Source organism: Peromyscus eremicus, chromosome 11, assembly GCF_949786415.1.
Source record: "Peromyscus eremicus chromosome 11, PerEre_H2_v1, whole genome shotgun sequence".
Taxonomy (NCBI): Eukaryota; Metazoa; Chordata; class Mammalia; order Rodentia; family Cricetidae; genus Peromyscus; species Peromyscus eremicus.
This window is the reverse complement of record NC_081427.1, coordinates 55,222,657-55,235,633: the sequence shown is the minus strand read 5'-3', so window position 1 is coordinate 55,235,633 and position 12,977 is coordinate 55,222,657. Positions and strand designations below refer to the sequence as shown.

General features: G+C 38.4%; 2 protein-coding genes across 2 annotated transcripts in view; one reads left to right on the top strand and one right to left on the bottom strand.

The window, feature by feature from the left end:
• Fam169a (family with sequence similarity 169 member A) overlaps positions 1-5,176 on the top strand; it is a 54,931-nt gene extending 49,755 nt beyond the window's left edge. The window contains exons 12-13 of the mRNA XM_059276269.1: positions 289-489; positions 1,380-5,176. Of these exons, the coding sequence (XP_059132252.1) occupies positions 289-489; positions 1,380-1,922 (744 nt within the window). The 3' untranslated portion in view covers positions 1,923-5,176. The remainder of the gene's footprint in view (positions 1-288; positions 490-1,379) is intronic.
• On the bottom strand, positions 4,290-12,141 carry Nsa2 (NSA2 ribosome biogenesis factor). Its single transcript, XM_059276268.1, has 6 exons — positions 11,698-12,141; positions 10,025-10,212; positions 9,784-9,934; positions 8,518-8,697; positions 6,598-6,790; positions 4,290-6,129 (listed from the first exon to the last, which is right to left on the bottom strand). The coding sequence occupies exons 1-6, from the start codon at positions 11,698-11,700 to the stop codon at positions 6,062-6,064; spliced, it is 783 nt and encodes a 260-aa protein (XP_059132251.1). The 5' UTR covers positions 11,701-12,141; the 3' UTR covers positions 4,290-6,061.
• Positions 12,142-12,977: the final 836 nt, after the last annotated feature.

Sequence of the window (12,977 nt, the reverse complement as noted above, 5' to 3'; positions counted from 1 at the left end):
ACTGGGTTTTCTCTGTGTAACTGTTCTGGCTGTCCTGGAACTCCTTTTGTAGACCAGGCTGTCCTGGAACTCAGAGAGCTGACTGCCTCTGCCTCCTGAGTACTGGGATTAAAGGTGTGTACCACCACTACCCAGCCCTTGGGGACTCTACTTTGCTGACGTTGCTTACTAAGTTCCTCCTCCAGTAAATCTATTGTGAGTCCTGGTGGATGACAGGTACCGATGGACAATGGGTCTTTCTTGAACAGTCAGTTTGTAATCAAACCCTGACTTTTCCACTTGGTGTAGGACTCTGCAGTAGAGCCTGTGAATGGAGAGGTAGCGGATGATGCCCTTAAGACCTCACTTGTAACTGAAGAGGAGGACTCCACTAGTGAAGGTCTAGAAGAAGAGTTAAAAGTTCCATCTTTTAGTTCCAGTGAAGAGACTGTGAATATTGTTCCACTGGTGGCAGACTCTCCAAAAGCTTCTGAGGCTGCACCAGACAAGGTAAGGCAGAATCGCCTCATTTTCTTATAAGTAATGTTTGCCAGTATTGGTGCCATTAGGTAGAGGTTGAGGATTCAGAATCTTTTCCTCCACCCTAGCAGGTAGTCCTTTAGGAACCTTTGTATTTCAGACATACATTTTATATTTGTCTTTCAAGGTTCATTTCCACCCCCACCCCACATCATATCTGCTTTATGGTAACAAAATGAGCACTCTTTTACAGACTTAGGGAAATGATTAGAAAAATTACAAAACATGGTTTACCAAACATTTGAGTACTTATTATGTTCATTGGCTATGACCACTATAGTAATTTTGATTATTTTAAATTCAGTAGACAAGCTAAAGAAAAGCTTGATGGGATATTTAAAAATTAATTTGGTTTTGAATTTTTCAGTTTATGGCAAAAAGACATGTATAGTAATGCTCTCTAAGTGTCTTACTGAGGTTGGTGAATGAAACGCCCATCACCCTTACTGCTACTGTCCAATGAAACCAGTTAGACTGAGCGAGGGGTAGCGGGTAGCACAGTGTTGTCCCAAGAGATTCTTCGTTCTGGCTCTAGTAACACCAAGACTTAGAGGCAATTGATGGTTTGGGAGAATCTTGAAGTGTAAAGTGTCTTGGATACTCTTTCTTATAAGTACTGTATTATACTTGCCATGAAACAATACTGAAGAAATTGAGTTGAATTTAGAATATGGACTCATTTGTAACAAAAGTAGTCAGTATTGAGTTCTTTATACAGAAGTTTAGTGACATTGAGAATGATTCATTTTAGTACTATATTGTAAAACTGTTGAGCTTTATTTTTATATATATATATTATATATGTAAATATATTATATATATTTTATATATAAATATTCTATATATTTATTTATTTTCAGACCTCACCTGTTTCTGACTCAGAAATGTTGACAGATCAAGGCTCATCTGATGATAAAGGACATACTGAAGAAAAGCTGTCCCTAGTTTCAAAAAAGAAAACACATTTGGGGAACTCAGACAATGTCGGCACTCTGCCAAATGAAGAAAAGTCTGACAGTGGTTTTCCAAATTCTGCAGTAGCGGACTTTGCTGAAGACCCCATCCCTGAGAATTTATCACCCAAGACTACATCCTCACTGGAGGAGCAGGGTGAGGAGGGGGGCCCGGAGGCCCAGGAAACACCTGCTGCTCAGAGTTCTCTGATAGAGGTAGAACTGGAAGATGTGCCATTTCCACAGAACGCAGGACAGAAGAACCAGTCAGAGGAGCAATCTGAAGCGTCTTCTGAGCAACTGGACCAGTTTACACAATCAACCGAGAAAGCTGTGGATAGCAGCTCGGAGGAGGTAGAAGTGGAAGTTCCTGTAGTAGACAGGCGGAATTTGAGAAGAAAGGCCAAAGGGCATAAAGGACCTGCCAAGAAGAAAGCCAAGCTGTCCTGAATGAGGAAGACATGCGTATGATACATCTCTTCTTTGTAATGTAGTTGTTGTTTTTACCATGGTAATTAATAAACAGCGTGGGGCATAGGACAAATTCCAAAATTTCAGTTTGAACTTAATTTACAAATGCAGGTTTCTCTCTTCTCTTTAGGATTCACCATTCTAATTTTTTCAGGCTATTTTCTGTAAGTAACTTTTATTTTTATGAACCATGTGTCAATTTTGGGAATCCATGTCATATATTTTTCTTTAGCAGGTAGAACATCTAATCATTAGTATTTTAAAAATTAAAAAACAAGTAGACTTTCTAACACAAAGATCATAGAAATCTTTTATACTAAGGGTTTTAATGGTAAAACTTGGCAAGGGTTCTCAAAGTTTTAACTTAGTATCAAAACCAGTCTCCATTTTTTTAAAGTGTAGGCATACATAAACAAAAATGTGTCAATAAATTAAATATACTCTCAAGTGAGAGGACAAAAATAGAAGTTTATGGTCAGTGAAGATGATTGTTCTGGTTTTTATTAGTTGTAGATAGTTTTTTCAACATCTGTGGAGAAGTACACACACAGGCTAGCTTTCATTTCATCAGATGTTAACAGTACTGTTAGAGACTTAACTGTGGCATGTGGGTAATTTGAAATTCCACCTGAAGTATTAGTTTGCTATAATTTTTAAATTTTTCTGTATATTTAAAGATGCTGAAAAACTTGAGTACACTTTTATCTTTAATCTGGTAAACACCTCAAATAATTGAATTTAGAATGTAGTTTAATTTGGACTGTGGTCCTGATCGCAGAAACTTTTACTCCTACCCAGTTAATGAGTACTGCAGAAGTATAGGCTCCTTCCTAAGCCTGCTTAATCTCTCACTGCTCTTTAAGTCACTGTGCTTGTTCTGTTAAGAGTTCCATCTAGCTTGCAGTTCATACCCTTGTGTCTGTTTTGGGATAGGTTTAGAAACACTGATTTTAGATCTACCCTACGAGATGTACAAATGCCTAAATTCTGATTTTTGCTGTCCCTTTGGATCTTGTGTGTTTTTGATGTATTCTGAGTACTAGCTGCAGGCTACCTGTGTGTGTACTTTATTGCCATGGCAAGAGCATCTGATTTTTATAGAGGGGGAAAGCCTGGTCATTTCTTCATGACATTTGGTTTTAAAATGAACAAAACGATTATCTTCAGAATCCATAGGGAATCTGTCAGTACTACTTTGGAAGTACCATGTACTGATTTATACTTAAGTTGGAGACTATTCTGAAACCATTTAGATTTGTTTTTGAAACAGATTGTACCTTGTGAGAGAAATGTCTAGACTTTTGTGTCCTTATTTGAGATGCTGTGAGGTTTTGTTCCATTCATTCAGTCTTCAGTCAGGTGATCTGGTGATGTCATGTCTTACGTTTTATTTAGGGATGCTGGTGTTTTAGAAAAGTCTAATTAAAGTCTTTAAGCAGACCAAATAGCAAACTCTTCTATGTTAGAACACTTTCATATACCTGTTGTTTTAATTTTTGGTTAGAAGCTAGTTAGATGATTTCATTCTAAGTGAAAATTATAGCATTTTTCTCAATAAATGCTAAGTTAAAAGAATAAATATGGCTAATTGATGAATTTGCCAAATGCTGATGCTGTTTTACACATTTAGAGAAACTTTTGTTACTATCTCAACTAGAGATAGTAACTTAAGATTCTCTTAAGATTCAGAAATTTAATCTAGTTTTTTTAATGCACATTAATGAATTCTTGTAGGTATTTTTGGCTATTCTTCCCTTTAATTTACATTCTGTACACGAGTATTTTTAAGAGATTGCACTCACTGGCAGCTCGATTTGTGAATAGTCTCTTGAGTTAAAGAAACACACTCACATATCATACTGGGGACTAGCAGTATAAACTTATACTTATCAAACTTGTTTGGTATAAATGGAATTTAAAGCAATTTCAAAACATTTTATTTAGCAAACAAGAAAACTTATTGTCTGTGACAGAAGTTAATGTTTAGAGATCACAGGAAAAAGCTGGAAAAGATCTTTTATATTCAGTAACATACTGATTATATAAAATTATATAAAATTTATAACAAAATTTATGTTCAGTAGGGAACCTGAATAAACTTAGATACTTGTAGTTTTTGCAAGGCATTAGGAGGACTGCTTGCTGTGATTTCAAGCAGCTATTTGTTGAGTGGTCATATTCTGTAGTCTCTTGTGAACTGGTACTTGTTTAGAAGTCATATTTGTGGAGGATGTTCCCTTCTGGTGTATATACATATATATTTCCTTATATAATATAAAGCAGATGAGTATTAGCAAAATTTTAGTTCTACTTTCAAACTTAAACTACTGTTAGACCACACAAAAATTAATTTATTTAAGAATTTTATTGTAAAGATCCTTTACAACTTTAAAGATGCAGAGATTCTATTATGATTTTTTTAAAGAAATCAAATAATAGCATGACTTAGAATGCCAGTCTTCTACGTATGTTCACATTCTTCTACTTTAATGTGTCTACTTTCATATTTCCATTGGTTTGCAGAATAAGGAGGACATCTAGTCATTAATGGCTTACTTTTAACAGATGACTACAATGTTACCTGAGATGGTTTGTGACTTGGAGTAGTATTCCTTTCAGCCCTTTCTACCAACTAAACATCTGCTCTAAGGTTCTTCCCTTTGGGATCACCTTCTAAGGTGTGGTCATACCAGTAACTGAAAGATTTTAATGTAAATAAAGAACTTACACTAACACTACTCATGTAACCGTATTTTACAAAGCAACTTCTGCCTTTTATGTCCACTAACAATCTGGTGATTTTTGGTGTGGTCTGTTACATATGTCATGCTTGTTTTCATACTTCCTACCATGCTTTTTTGGTACAAGATAGTTTGCTGTTTTTAGTTCTAGAAAAACAAGCAAACCTACTTCAGCAGTACCCACTGATTACCTGCAGTCAGACTTCCTTTGACCTTCTGTAACTTAGTGAATAAGTCATACATTACCCGTTTTTATTGGTGGGAAATGTTAAAATCGAATTGAAAGTCCTGAGGTGATTCTGTCTGTACCGAATGGTCATTTACTAACCTTCCTTTTCCCTTACCATTTTTGTACGTTCTAAAACTTAGGGGGAGGGGGGGAATGATGTATCATTCACAGTAGCAAGTCTTACTGGAGAATTTATCGTTGGTTTCCTTGCTAGCCCCCCTTAATGTTTAAAGTAGTAATTAAACCTATATTTTGTGATTGTTTTCTGGTCTGTGTTTTCAATTTTTCTTTTTCCCCTGAGTTTCATTCATGAAGATGTGCTTATTGTATTAGACATTGAATGATTCTGTTAAAGGCATAACCAATCACATTGGCTATTATTATGAAGGCAGACTTAAAAAACAATTTAAAGCAAATGTGGTGATATACAGACACTTTCTGAAGCTCAAAGCCATGATCATGGGATTCATATGTCACAAAAGATCTTGAATTAAGTTACAACTCCAAATCATGACTTTTAATCCAAGTGCCGCATCTCAGGGTACTAGTACATAGTCTAGAATTATCTAACCAATTTTTAACATCATTGTGGCAATATAAATGCAATATCCTATTTTTAGAATATAGAAAATGGTAGAAATTCACAGAAGTACTACATAAAATATTAATTACAAGTGGAATTTTTTTCAGTCTAATTTACCTTCTCACATACTTTTAATGTATTTTATAAACTTAAACATTACCACAAGTTTAAAATGCTCCATTTTTTTAGGATTAATGGCAATGAGATGGAAAATACTCGAACAAATTCCTAGCTTACCCACTAAGTAAGTGTTGGTTACTTTTATGGGTCCTTCAAACTACACAGGTGGATTTCCAGTAATGACAGACCTGCACTACTGTGTGCACACTCTTTTGTTCACATCTATCTGTATGTGTGCTATTCTGTCACTAACGTTTATCAACACGTAAGCCCTCAGGCACCAAACAGTAGATGGACTAACTGTAAAACTGAGCAGTTTTTATTTTTCTTCCCAATGTAATAAATACCCCTTCATGACTGCAGAGGGTGGACAGCTTGGTGTAGTCACAAAAACCACAGTGACGGTGTTTTGCTAAAGGTGGGTAGTCTTCAGTAGAAATCACTATCAAACCAGCAAGACTGCATTTATGCACCCATCGTTTTCAGGATTGTTGGTAACCTGGGCATACTTTCCTGTGGAAAACAAGACCCAAAGGAAGAAAAGAAAGTTTAAGAAAAATAACTTTAAAAAATAAAACTTTTGTCTAAAATATTTCTAACTACCATATTTAATAAATAAGCAAATTGAAGATCAAGTTGTACTCTAAGTTTATGTAAACAATGTTCAAAAAAGCAGCCAGCTCCATTTTATCAATACATTATATTAGTGTCTATTTTCCATAACTTACTTTGCTTTAATGAATTTCTAATCAATTTCACAACCAATTTTAAACAATATCTTTCTTTTCAAACAACATCTAAGTTTAGGGATAATCTGGGCAGTAAAAGCAGAAACTAAATCAATGAGGAAAGACCTCATCTCTCTACTACCAACATACTTGACTCTTCACATTAGAAAGACAATTGTATGCTTTTATCACTTAGTTAAGTGACTGCGTCAGGACTCTAGGAAAGCTACCCCATATTTAAACTTTTACTTACCCCAAATAACCTTGCCTCCTTGTGTCACAAGGCCCAGCTCGCTCACGTTCACTTCAATAACTGTACCTTTGGTGATCACACCCAGAGTTGTATATAATGGGGATGATGGATTCTTTTTCACACCAAGTATTGGCAGGCAAAATGTAGCTTTCAGCTCAGGATGTGTGACATGGGCTTTTTTGAAACGCAGGCCCTAGTAAGTCAACCATAAGAATGAGTCCAAATGGTAAACAGGGACTTTAGAATCCTCATCTTTTCTAATTATCTCAACTAGGGGATAAATCATGTCTTAAAAGATCAGATAAGATACTAATGTTTCTACAGACTAAAAATCTCAGTGGATAAATGTGGTAGGAAGAAGTACACAGACTCCAAAAGGTTTTCCCATGTAAGAATATTCTGTCAATACTTGTATTTTTCTTTTCCTTATCACTACACTTACTGAAGGCTTACTATGTGCCAGAGCTCACAATAGGCTCATTTATACACGACAACCTTATAAGAGCCCTCCATCTTCACAATGACTAATGAAACAAGGGTCTGCAGGCTTGAGTTTTGTTTCTAGATTAAATCATACGTGGTATATGGAATCAAGTCCACAAGTTCCAATTTCAAATTCCAAATACATGAACTACCTTTAGAGATGGGGAAGAAAGAGGGATAGGAAGGTGTTAGTTTTCCTTATGTAGATGGCAATATGATTCAAAGACCAGAGAATATTTTAAGAGGTCCTGTTATAGACCCGAATGGGGTCCTATCAGTACAGTCCTTTAAATATCAGAACACTATGCAGTCTTGCTTTATCACCTGTGTGAGGATGGAAGGAATGATGTCAAATTAAGAGTGAATAAATGTTCTGGGCTTTGCCGGCCAGGCAGGTAGCCTGTGGTGCAGTAAGTGAGCTGCGGAGGGAGAAATTGCACTGCTGGATGGGAAGAGCATGACTGCTGGCAGTGACTGCAGCATGTGAACCCATTTCGAGAATTCAGATTGAGCATTAGGACCAACACCCCAACAGTCCTGTTTCCAAGCAGGCTAGACTTATGGTGGTATATTAAGTCTCTGAAAGGACTCTGAAAAATCAGTTCCACATTTTTCAAAGCAACAGGGGAAATTGTAGGTAGGGGATTAGTTTGTGGAGATAATGTCATTACTGCTATCAACAGAAATGAAGCTACTTTTATAGTTCCTTAAGAAAACAAAAATGGTTACATGTAGAATATACTCAAAAGGAGTGAAAAGGATATTTACCTCACTAAACTTCAGCTATGTCCAATGCTTTTTAGGTCTTTGGCTAAGACCAAATGTAAGCAAACATCCTTTTTTTTTTTTTTTCCCCCTCCTTCCGGTTTTTTGAGACAGGGTTCTCTGTGTAGTTTTGGTGCCCGTCCTGGATCTCGCTCTGTAGACCAGGCTGGTCTTAAACAGAGATCTGCCTGCTTCTGCCTCCCGAGTGCTGGGATTAAAGGTGTGCGCCACCACTGCCTGGTGTAAGCAAACATTCTTACTCAGTTGTCAAATGGGCTGATATCAAAGGCCCGTGCTTGAGGCCTAGCACTTCAGGCATATAGCATCTTACTTGTTGAATAAGGAAAATATGATTATAAAAAAAAAAATGAAGAGCCTAATGTGTCGTGTTTAAATATAAGAATCCACTGGCAATGTGTTGTAAAAATTCTTTCAAATCTATTATGAATCTGAAGTTAAGATTCAGTCTAGATTCAGGGGAAAATGCTAAGTAATTCCACTACTGACTTAAAAATAGCACAAAATGCTATCCAAGCTGTTTTTCACCACAAAATGCTGTCCAAGCTGTTTTTCACATCAATTTTAGCAATTTCAGGAAACTGTACTACACTTTATCCAGGAATATTTAACAAGGGGCTAACATTAAGTCATCACACTCTCACAGAAACTTACCATTGGCCTAATGAATCTTTCATATTTAGGAGGTTTTCTTGTAAAACCATCACCAACAAAGCAGACTTTAGTGACCATCCTCTTCCATGCCTTCTTTTTCCTTTTTCCTGTTCGAATAACTTTCAATACTTCTGTTTCTCCTTGGGCACGAACTTTGGGTAGAGGGACTTCCCATTTTCCCTAAAAGTGTATGTTTACATTGTAAGGAAAAGATAATAAGTCAAGTGATAATAAGTCAGAGATCCACCTGTTCTGCCTCCCAAGTGCTGGGATTAAAGGCGTGCGCCGCCACCGCCCGGCTCTATTGGATTTCTTAAATCAACCTATTCAGTTACTTAAAAATATCTGTGCTCTTTCTGAACTGGGACAGAATTTTAGTTTGTCAGTAATTGTAAAAGGTATGCTAAAAGAACTTTTGAATTTTTATTTAATTAAATCCCTTTGGAAAATTTCCACTAGAACCAATTTTGGCACTGTAAGGCTAGAAAAAGAAGAAAGTTGTGTTTTTCTCTCTGTAGCACAGGATCAGGGATTTTCAAATGTAGGAAGTCATTAATTACTGAATTTTTAAGGTTCACTACTTACTCACTTTGTTTTTAATTAAAAGATATATGGCATTCTAATGGCTTGCAGGGTCTCATGTAGACGAAATTGGTTTCAAGCTTGCTATTTGCCCAAGGATGACTTGAACTTCTGATCCTCCTGCCTCCCCCTTCCAAGTGCTGGGTTTACAGACAAGCTAGGGAAACACTATCAACTGAGCTACACCCACAGCTCCCTGATATATTTTCTTAAAACTCTAAAATTTTTTCAACTGGGATACATCAACCTTGCTGACAAGACAGCAAGTTTTTTTCTATCAAACTAAATTTACAAAATTGTGGCTGGAGAGATGGCTTAGCAGTTAAGAGCCTTTAAAATGCTGCTTTTCAGAGAACCTGGCTTCAGTTCCCAGCACTTACACAGCAGCTCATAACAATAATTCCAGTTCCAGGGGATCTGACATCATCTTCTGGCCTTTGTTGGCATCATGTGGTGTCATAAATACACACACACAGGCAAACATACACATAAAATAAAAATAAGCAAATCTTGACTCATCATCAAAATAAAAAATTTACGAAATGTTCTAAGACTTCAATATCCAAATAATGGTACTAGTGGTTTCCCTTAATGTTCCAAATTAAACTGGAGATAAACCTAGAACCTCAAATTTTAATTAATATTTCTCTCAAGTAAAAACGATTTAATTTTTTTATTGCTTACCGCCTTCTCTTTCCGTTTCTGCTTAATCATGTTGGAAAGTACTTTTGCTCTAGACTGTCCCTCTCTGTCCAGCAGATAGGCAGGTACTGCTCCCTGTGGGGTCTTTTCATCATCCTTTTGTTTGGTGTTTCTCTTTTCATGCATCTTAATACTATCAGGAAGGAAACAGATTCAGAATGTGTTTGGTAATTATTACCCAATGGGTGTTACCCGATCAAGACAGTCAGATGGGACCACTTACGTCTTTTTCATTTGTATTTTCTCGGCATGGCGCTGTTTGTGGTAGAGCTTAGCCTTCAGTCCAATCATTTTTTTTGCCTTCTTTGAACGTTCATGGGCCTCCCGACTTTCTTTCTTTCTCTTTTTCTCATGGTAATCCAAACGATAGCCATAGCGTTTACGGTGCAATTCAATATATTCATTCTGTGGCTGTAATGATTTAAGAAAGGTTACTTTGACTCTAGCACTATTACCCACTCAAATGATGTAAATTAAATACATTTTAACCTTGGACATCGTTCAGGTGTTTACAGTTGCATCAATCTCAGGAAAAGCTACTGTTCAATGAAGGAATTTATATTTATCCAAAATCTAAAAAAGATGAGGAAACTACAAGACTTCATTCTTTTTCCAAGGACAATAAGGTACATTATTTTCAGGTTTTTTTAAAGAAAATTTGTCAGTTTTACCAAAACACAATTTACATAAAACAAAATTTGCCATTTTTAGTTGGTGTGTAGGTGTAATTTCTGACCTATCATACATTTCTGTAACCATTACAATCAAGATGGCATATTTATTTTCCATCAGCCCAAAATGTTCTTTTGTGCTACTATGAAGTCTGTCTTCTTTCTCCATCTTCAACCTTATTATTTTTTTTTCTTTTCTTTGGTTTTTGTTGACGGTTTCTCTGTGTAGCCCAAGCGGTCGCAGAACTCAGAGATCCAGCAGAACTCAGAGATCCACCGCCTCTGCCTCCGTAGTGCTGGGATTAAAGACGAGAGCCACCACCGCCAGCACAACCTTACATGGTTTACTTTTTCCCAGTGAATGCAATCTACAGAACATACAGCCTTTTGCATCTGGCTTCTTTCAACTGGAATATACCCTTGTGTTTAGCAGTGCTTAAATATTTTATAATGATGGGTAGTGTCCCAGTGTGTGGACAAAAACTCATTTGTTTGTCCCCTGACCAGATGATGGATATTTGGACTTTTTTCCCTTTGGTGATTAGGAATAAAGATACAATAAATATAGTTGGATCCAGATCTCTATACGGCAATTGTCTACTGCCATATTGTCTTCCATGGTGGGTGTGTTATTTTGCTCGTTGTCAGAAGTGTATGGGATCCCTTTGCATCTTAAATAGTTTCATTTTATTAATGTAATAGTGAAACTGTGGTCAGCAATTATTTATATTTTGAACCCACAAAATAATGACAGTAATGCTAAGAAACAAACCCATTACGGGTGGTGTTTCTAACTGCTATCACATAAACTTTGCAGCAACTACAAGAAAGGTATGAGGCATTCCATTTTGTAGAGAAATATCCAGAAAAGGCAGGCAGTCGGGACGGGTAGGTTTGGTTCCGTAAATTATTTGCTGTTTGGTTTTTTGCAAAGACTGTAGGTTTACTGAGCAGTAAAATGGTGTGATGCCATTAATGCTCATTATACAGGGTTAGTATCACAAGCCATTAGGCTGGCACCGACGCCACGCTAGCACGCTTAGGACTTTAGTAGTGAACTCTGTCTCACTCGTGTTGCCCGTCCCGAAGCTAAGCATTCGTTCCGGGAGTCTACATCAGGCTCCACCGCGTCTCAGTTCCGCCTACCACCGTCCTCCCGCCCCGACAGTCCAACCACGCTAACCCCCACGCCCTCCGTCGCCAGCGCCCGAGGCGACCTCCTTACCATGATGACAGCCGCGGAGCAGCCGTCCGCGACCTCCCGGGTGCCAAAAACCTTCTGGGTCTCGCAGTTCCACGAGCCCACTTGGCGCAAGGCGGAACAGGAAAGGGCAACCCTTTAAGGAGGCCGAGTGAAGCGCGAGCGCCACACAGCCGTTCCCAGGCGGGCGGCGCTCCGCTCCTAGGCCGAAGAGCGGAAGTTGCTCGCAGGCGATATTTAGCTGACGCACCACCGGAAGTGGAGGAGGGTGCTGCTTGTGGCTCCGCCGCCCGGGATGACTGTAGGTTCCTTCTGCAGGTATGAGGGTGGTTTAAGCGGTGGGGCGCTGTAAGGTGAGGCCGTTGCCAGTTGAGGAGTGGCGGGCGCCCCTTGCTCCCCGCAGTCTGGCGGAGAGAAGCTAGTCGTTGGTGCACAACCAAGTGCCCTGTGGGTGCCACGCTGTGCAGCGGCGACTGCCACGCTGTGCAGCGGCGACCCGGTCTTCTGCGGGGCACTGCGGACCTCGTAGCTGCGACTGAGAGCTGGCCACAGAAGCCCCAGCCCGTGATGCCTGCTGAATTAGGGACGTTTTTCTTCATCCTTTATCAAGGGCCACTGGTCCTTCTGTGTCTCTCCTGTCGCTAATGTGTGCACCATTAATTGACATTTATTACGTAGAAAGTAAAACTGCTGGGCCAACTGCCAGGAGAGCAAGAGATAATTTTGGTTTCGTGGAGGCTCAGGACTTAATCCCCTAAATTCTTGAGTCCCTTTTTTTTTTTTTAAGTCCGGGAATTAGGACTGAGCGGACTTGGACAAACTGACCCTCGAGTACTGAGAAGAAATTCCCAACTTGGGGCAGTTAGTTCTTTCTGTGCTGTGAGTCCCAGGGGTCTAACTCAGGTTGTCAAGCTTGGTGGCAAGTGCCTTTACCTGTTGAGCCATCTTGGTGGCCCCAATCATGTAATATCAAAATCATTAATATCACCATTGTTCTCCTCACACAAAGTCTTAAGTCTTGATAGCCTGTCAAGCCCAAATAAGTAGATGATAATTTTCCAGGATTCTCGTTGTCACTTAAAGGCGTGAACTTGTGGCAGTATATAACTGGTAGTTGCTTTCTTTGAAATGAATTATGTCAGTTGGTTAATTGATAAATTTCTAAGTATCTAAGTCTGACTATCCTAGTTTGTCTAAGAGCAATTCTCCAAGTAAACCGTGCTCCATTCAAAAAAAGTGGCTGATTAGCTTTCAACATAGTCAACATCCTTTTATTTCACTGTCTGTTAAAAGTAAGTGTATAA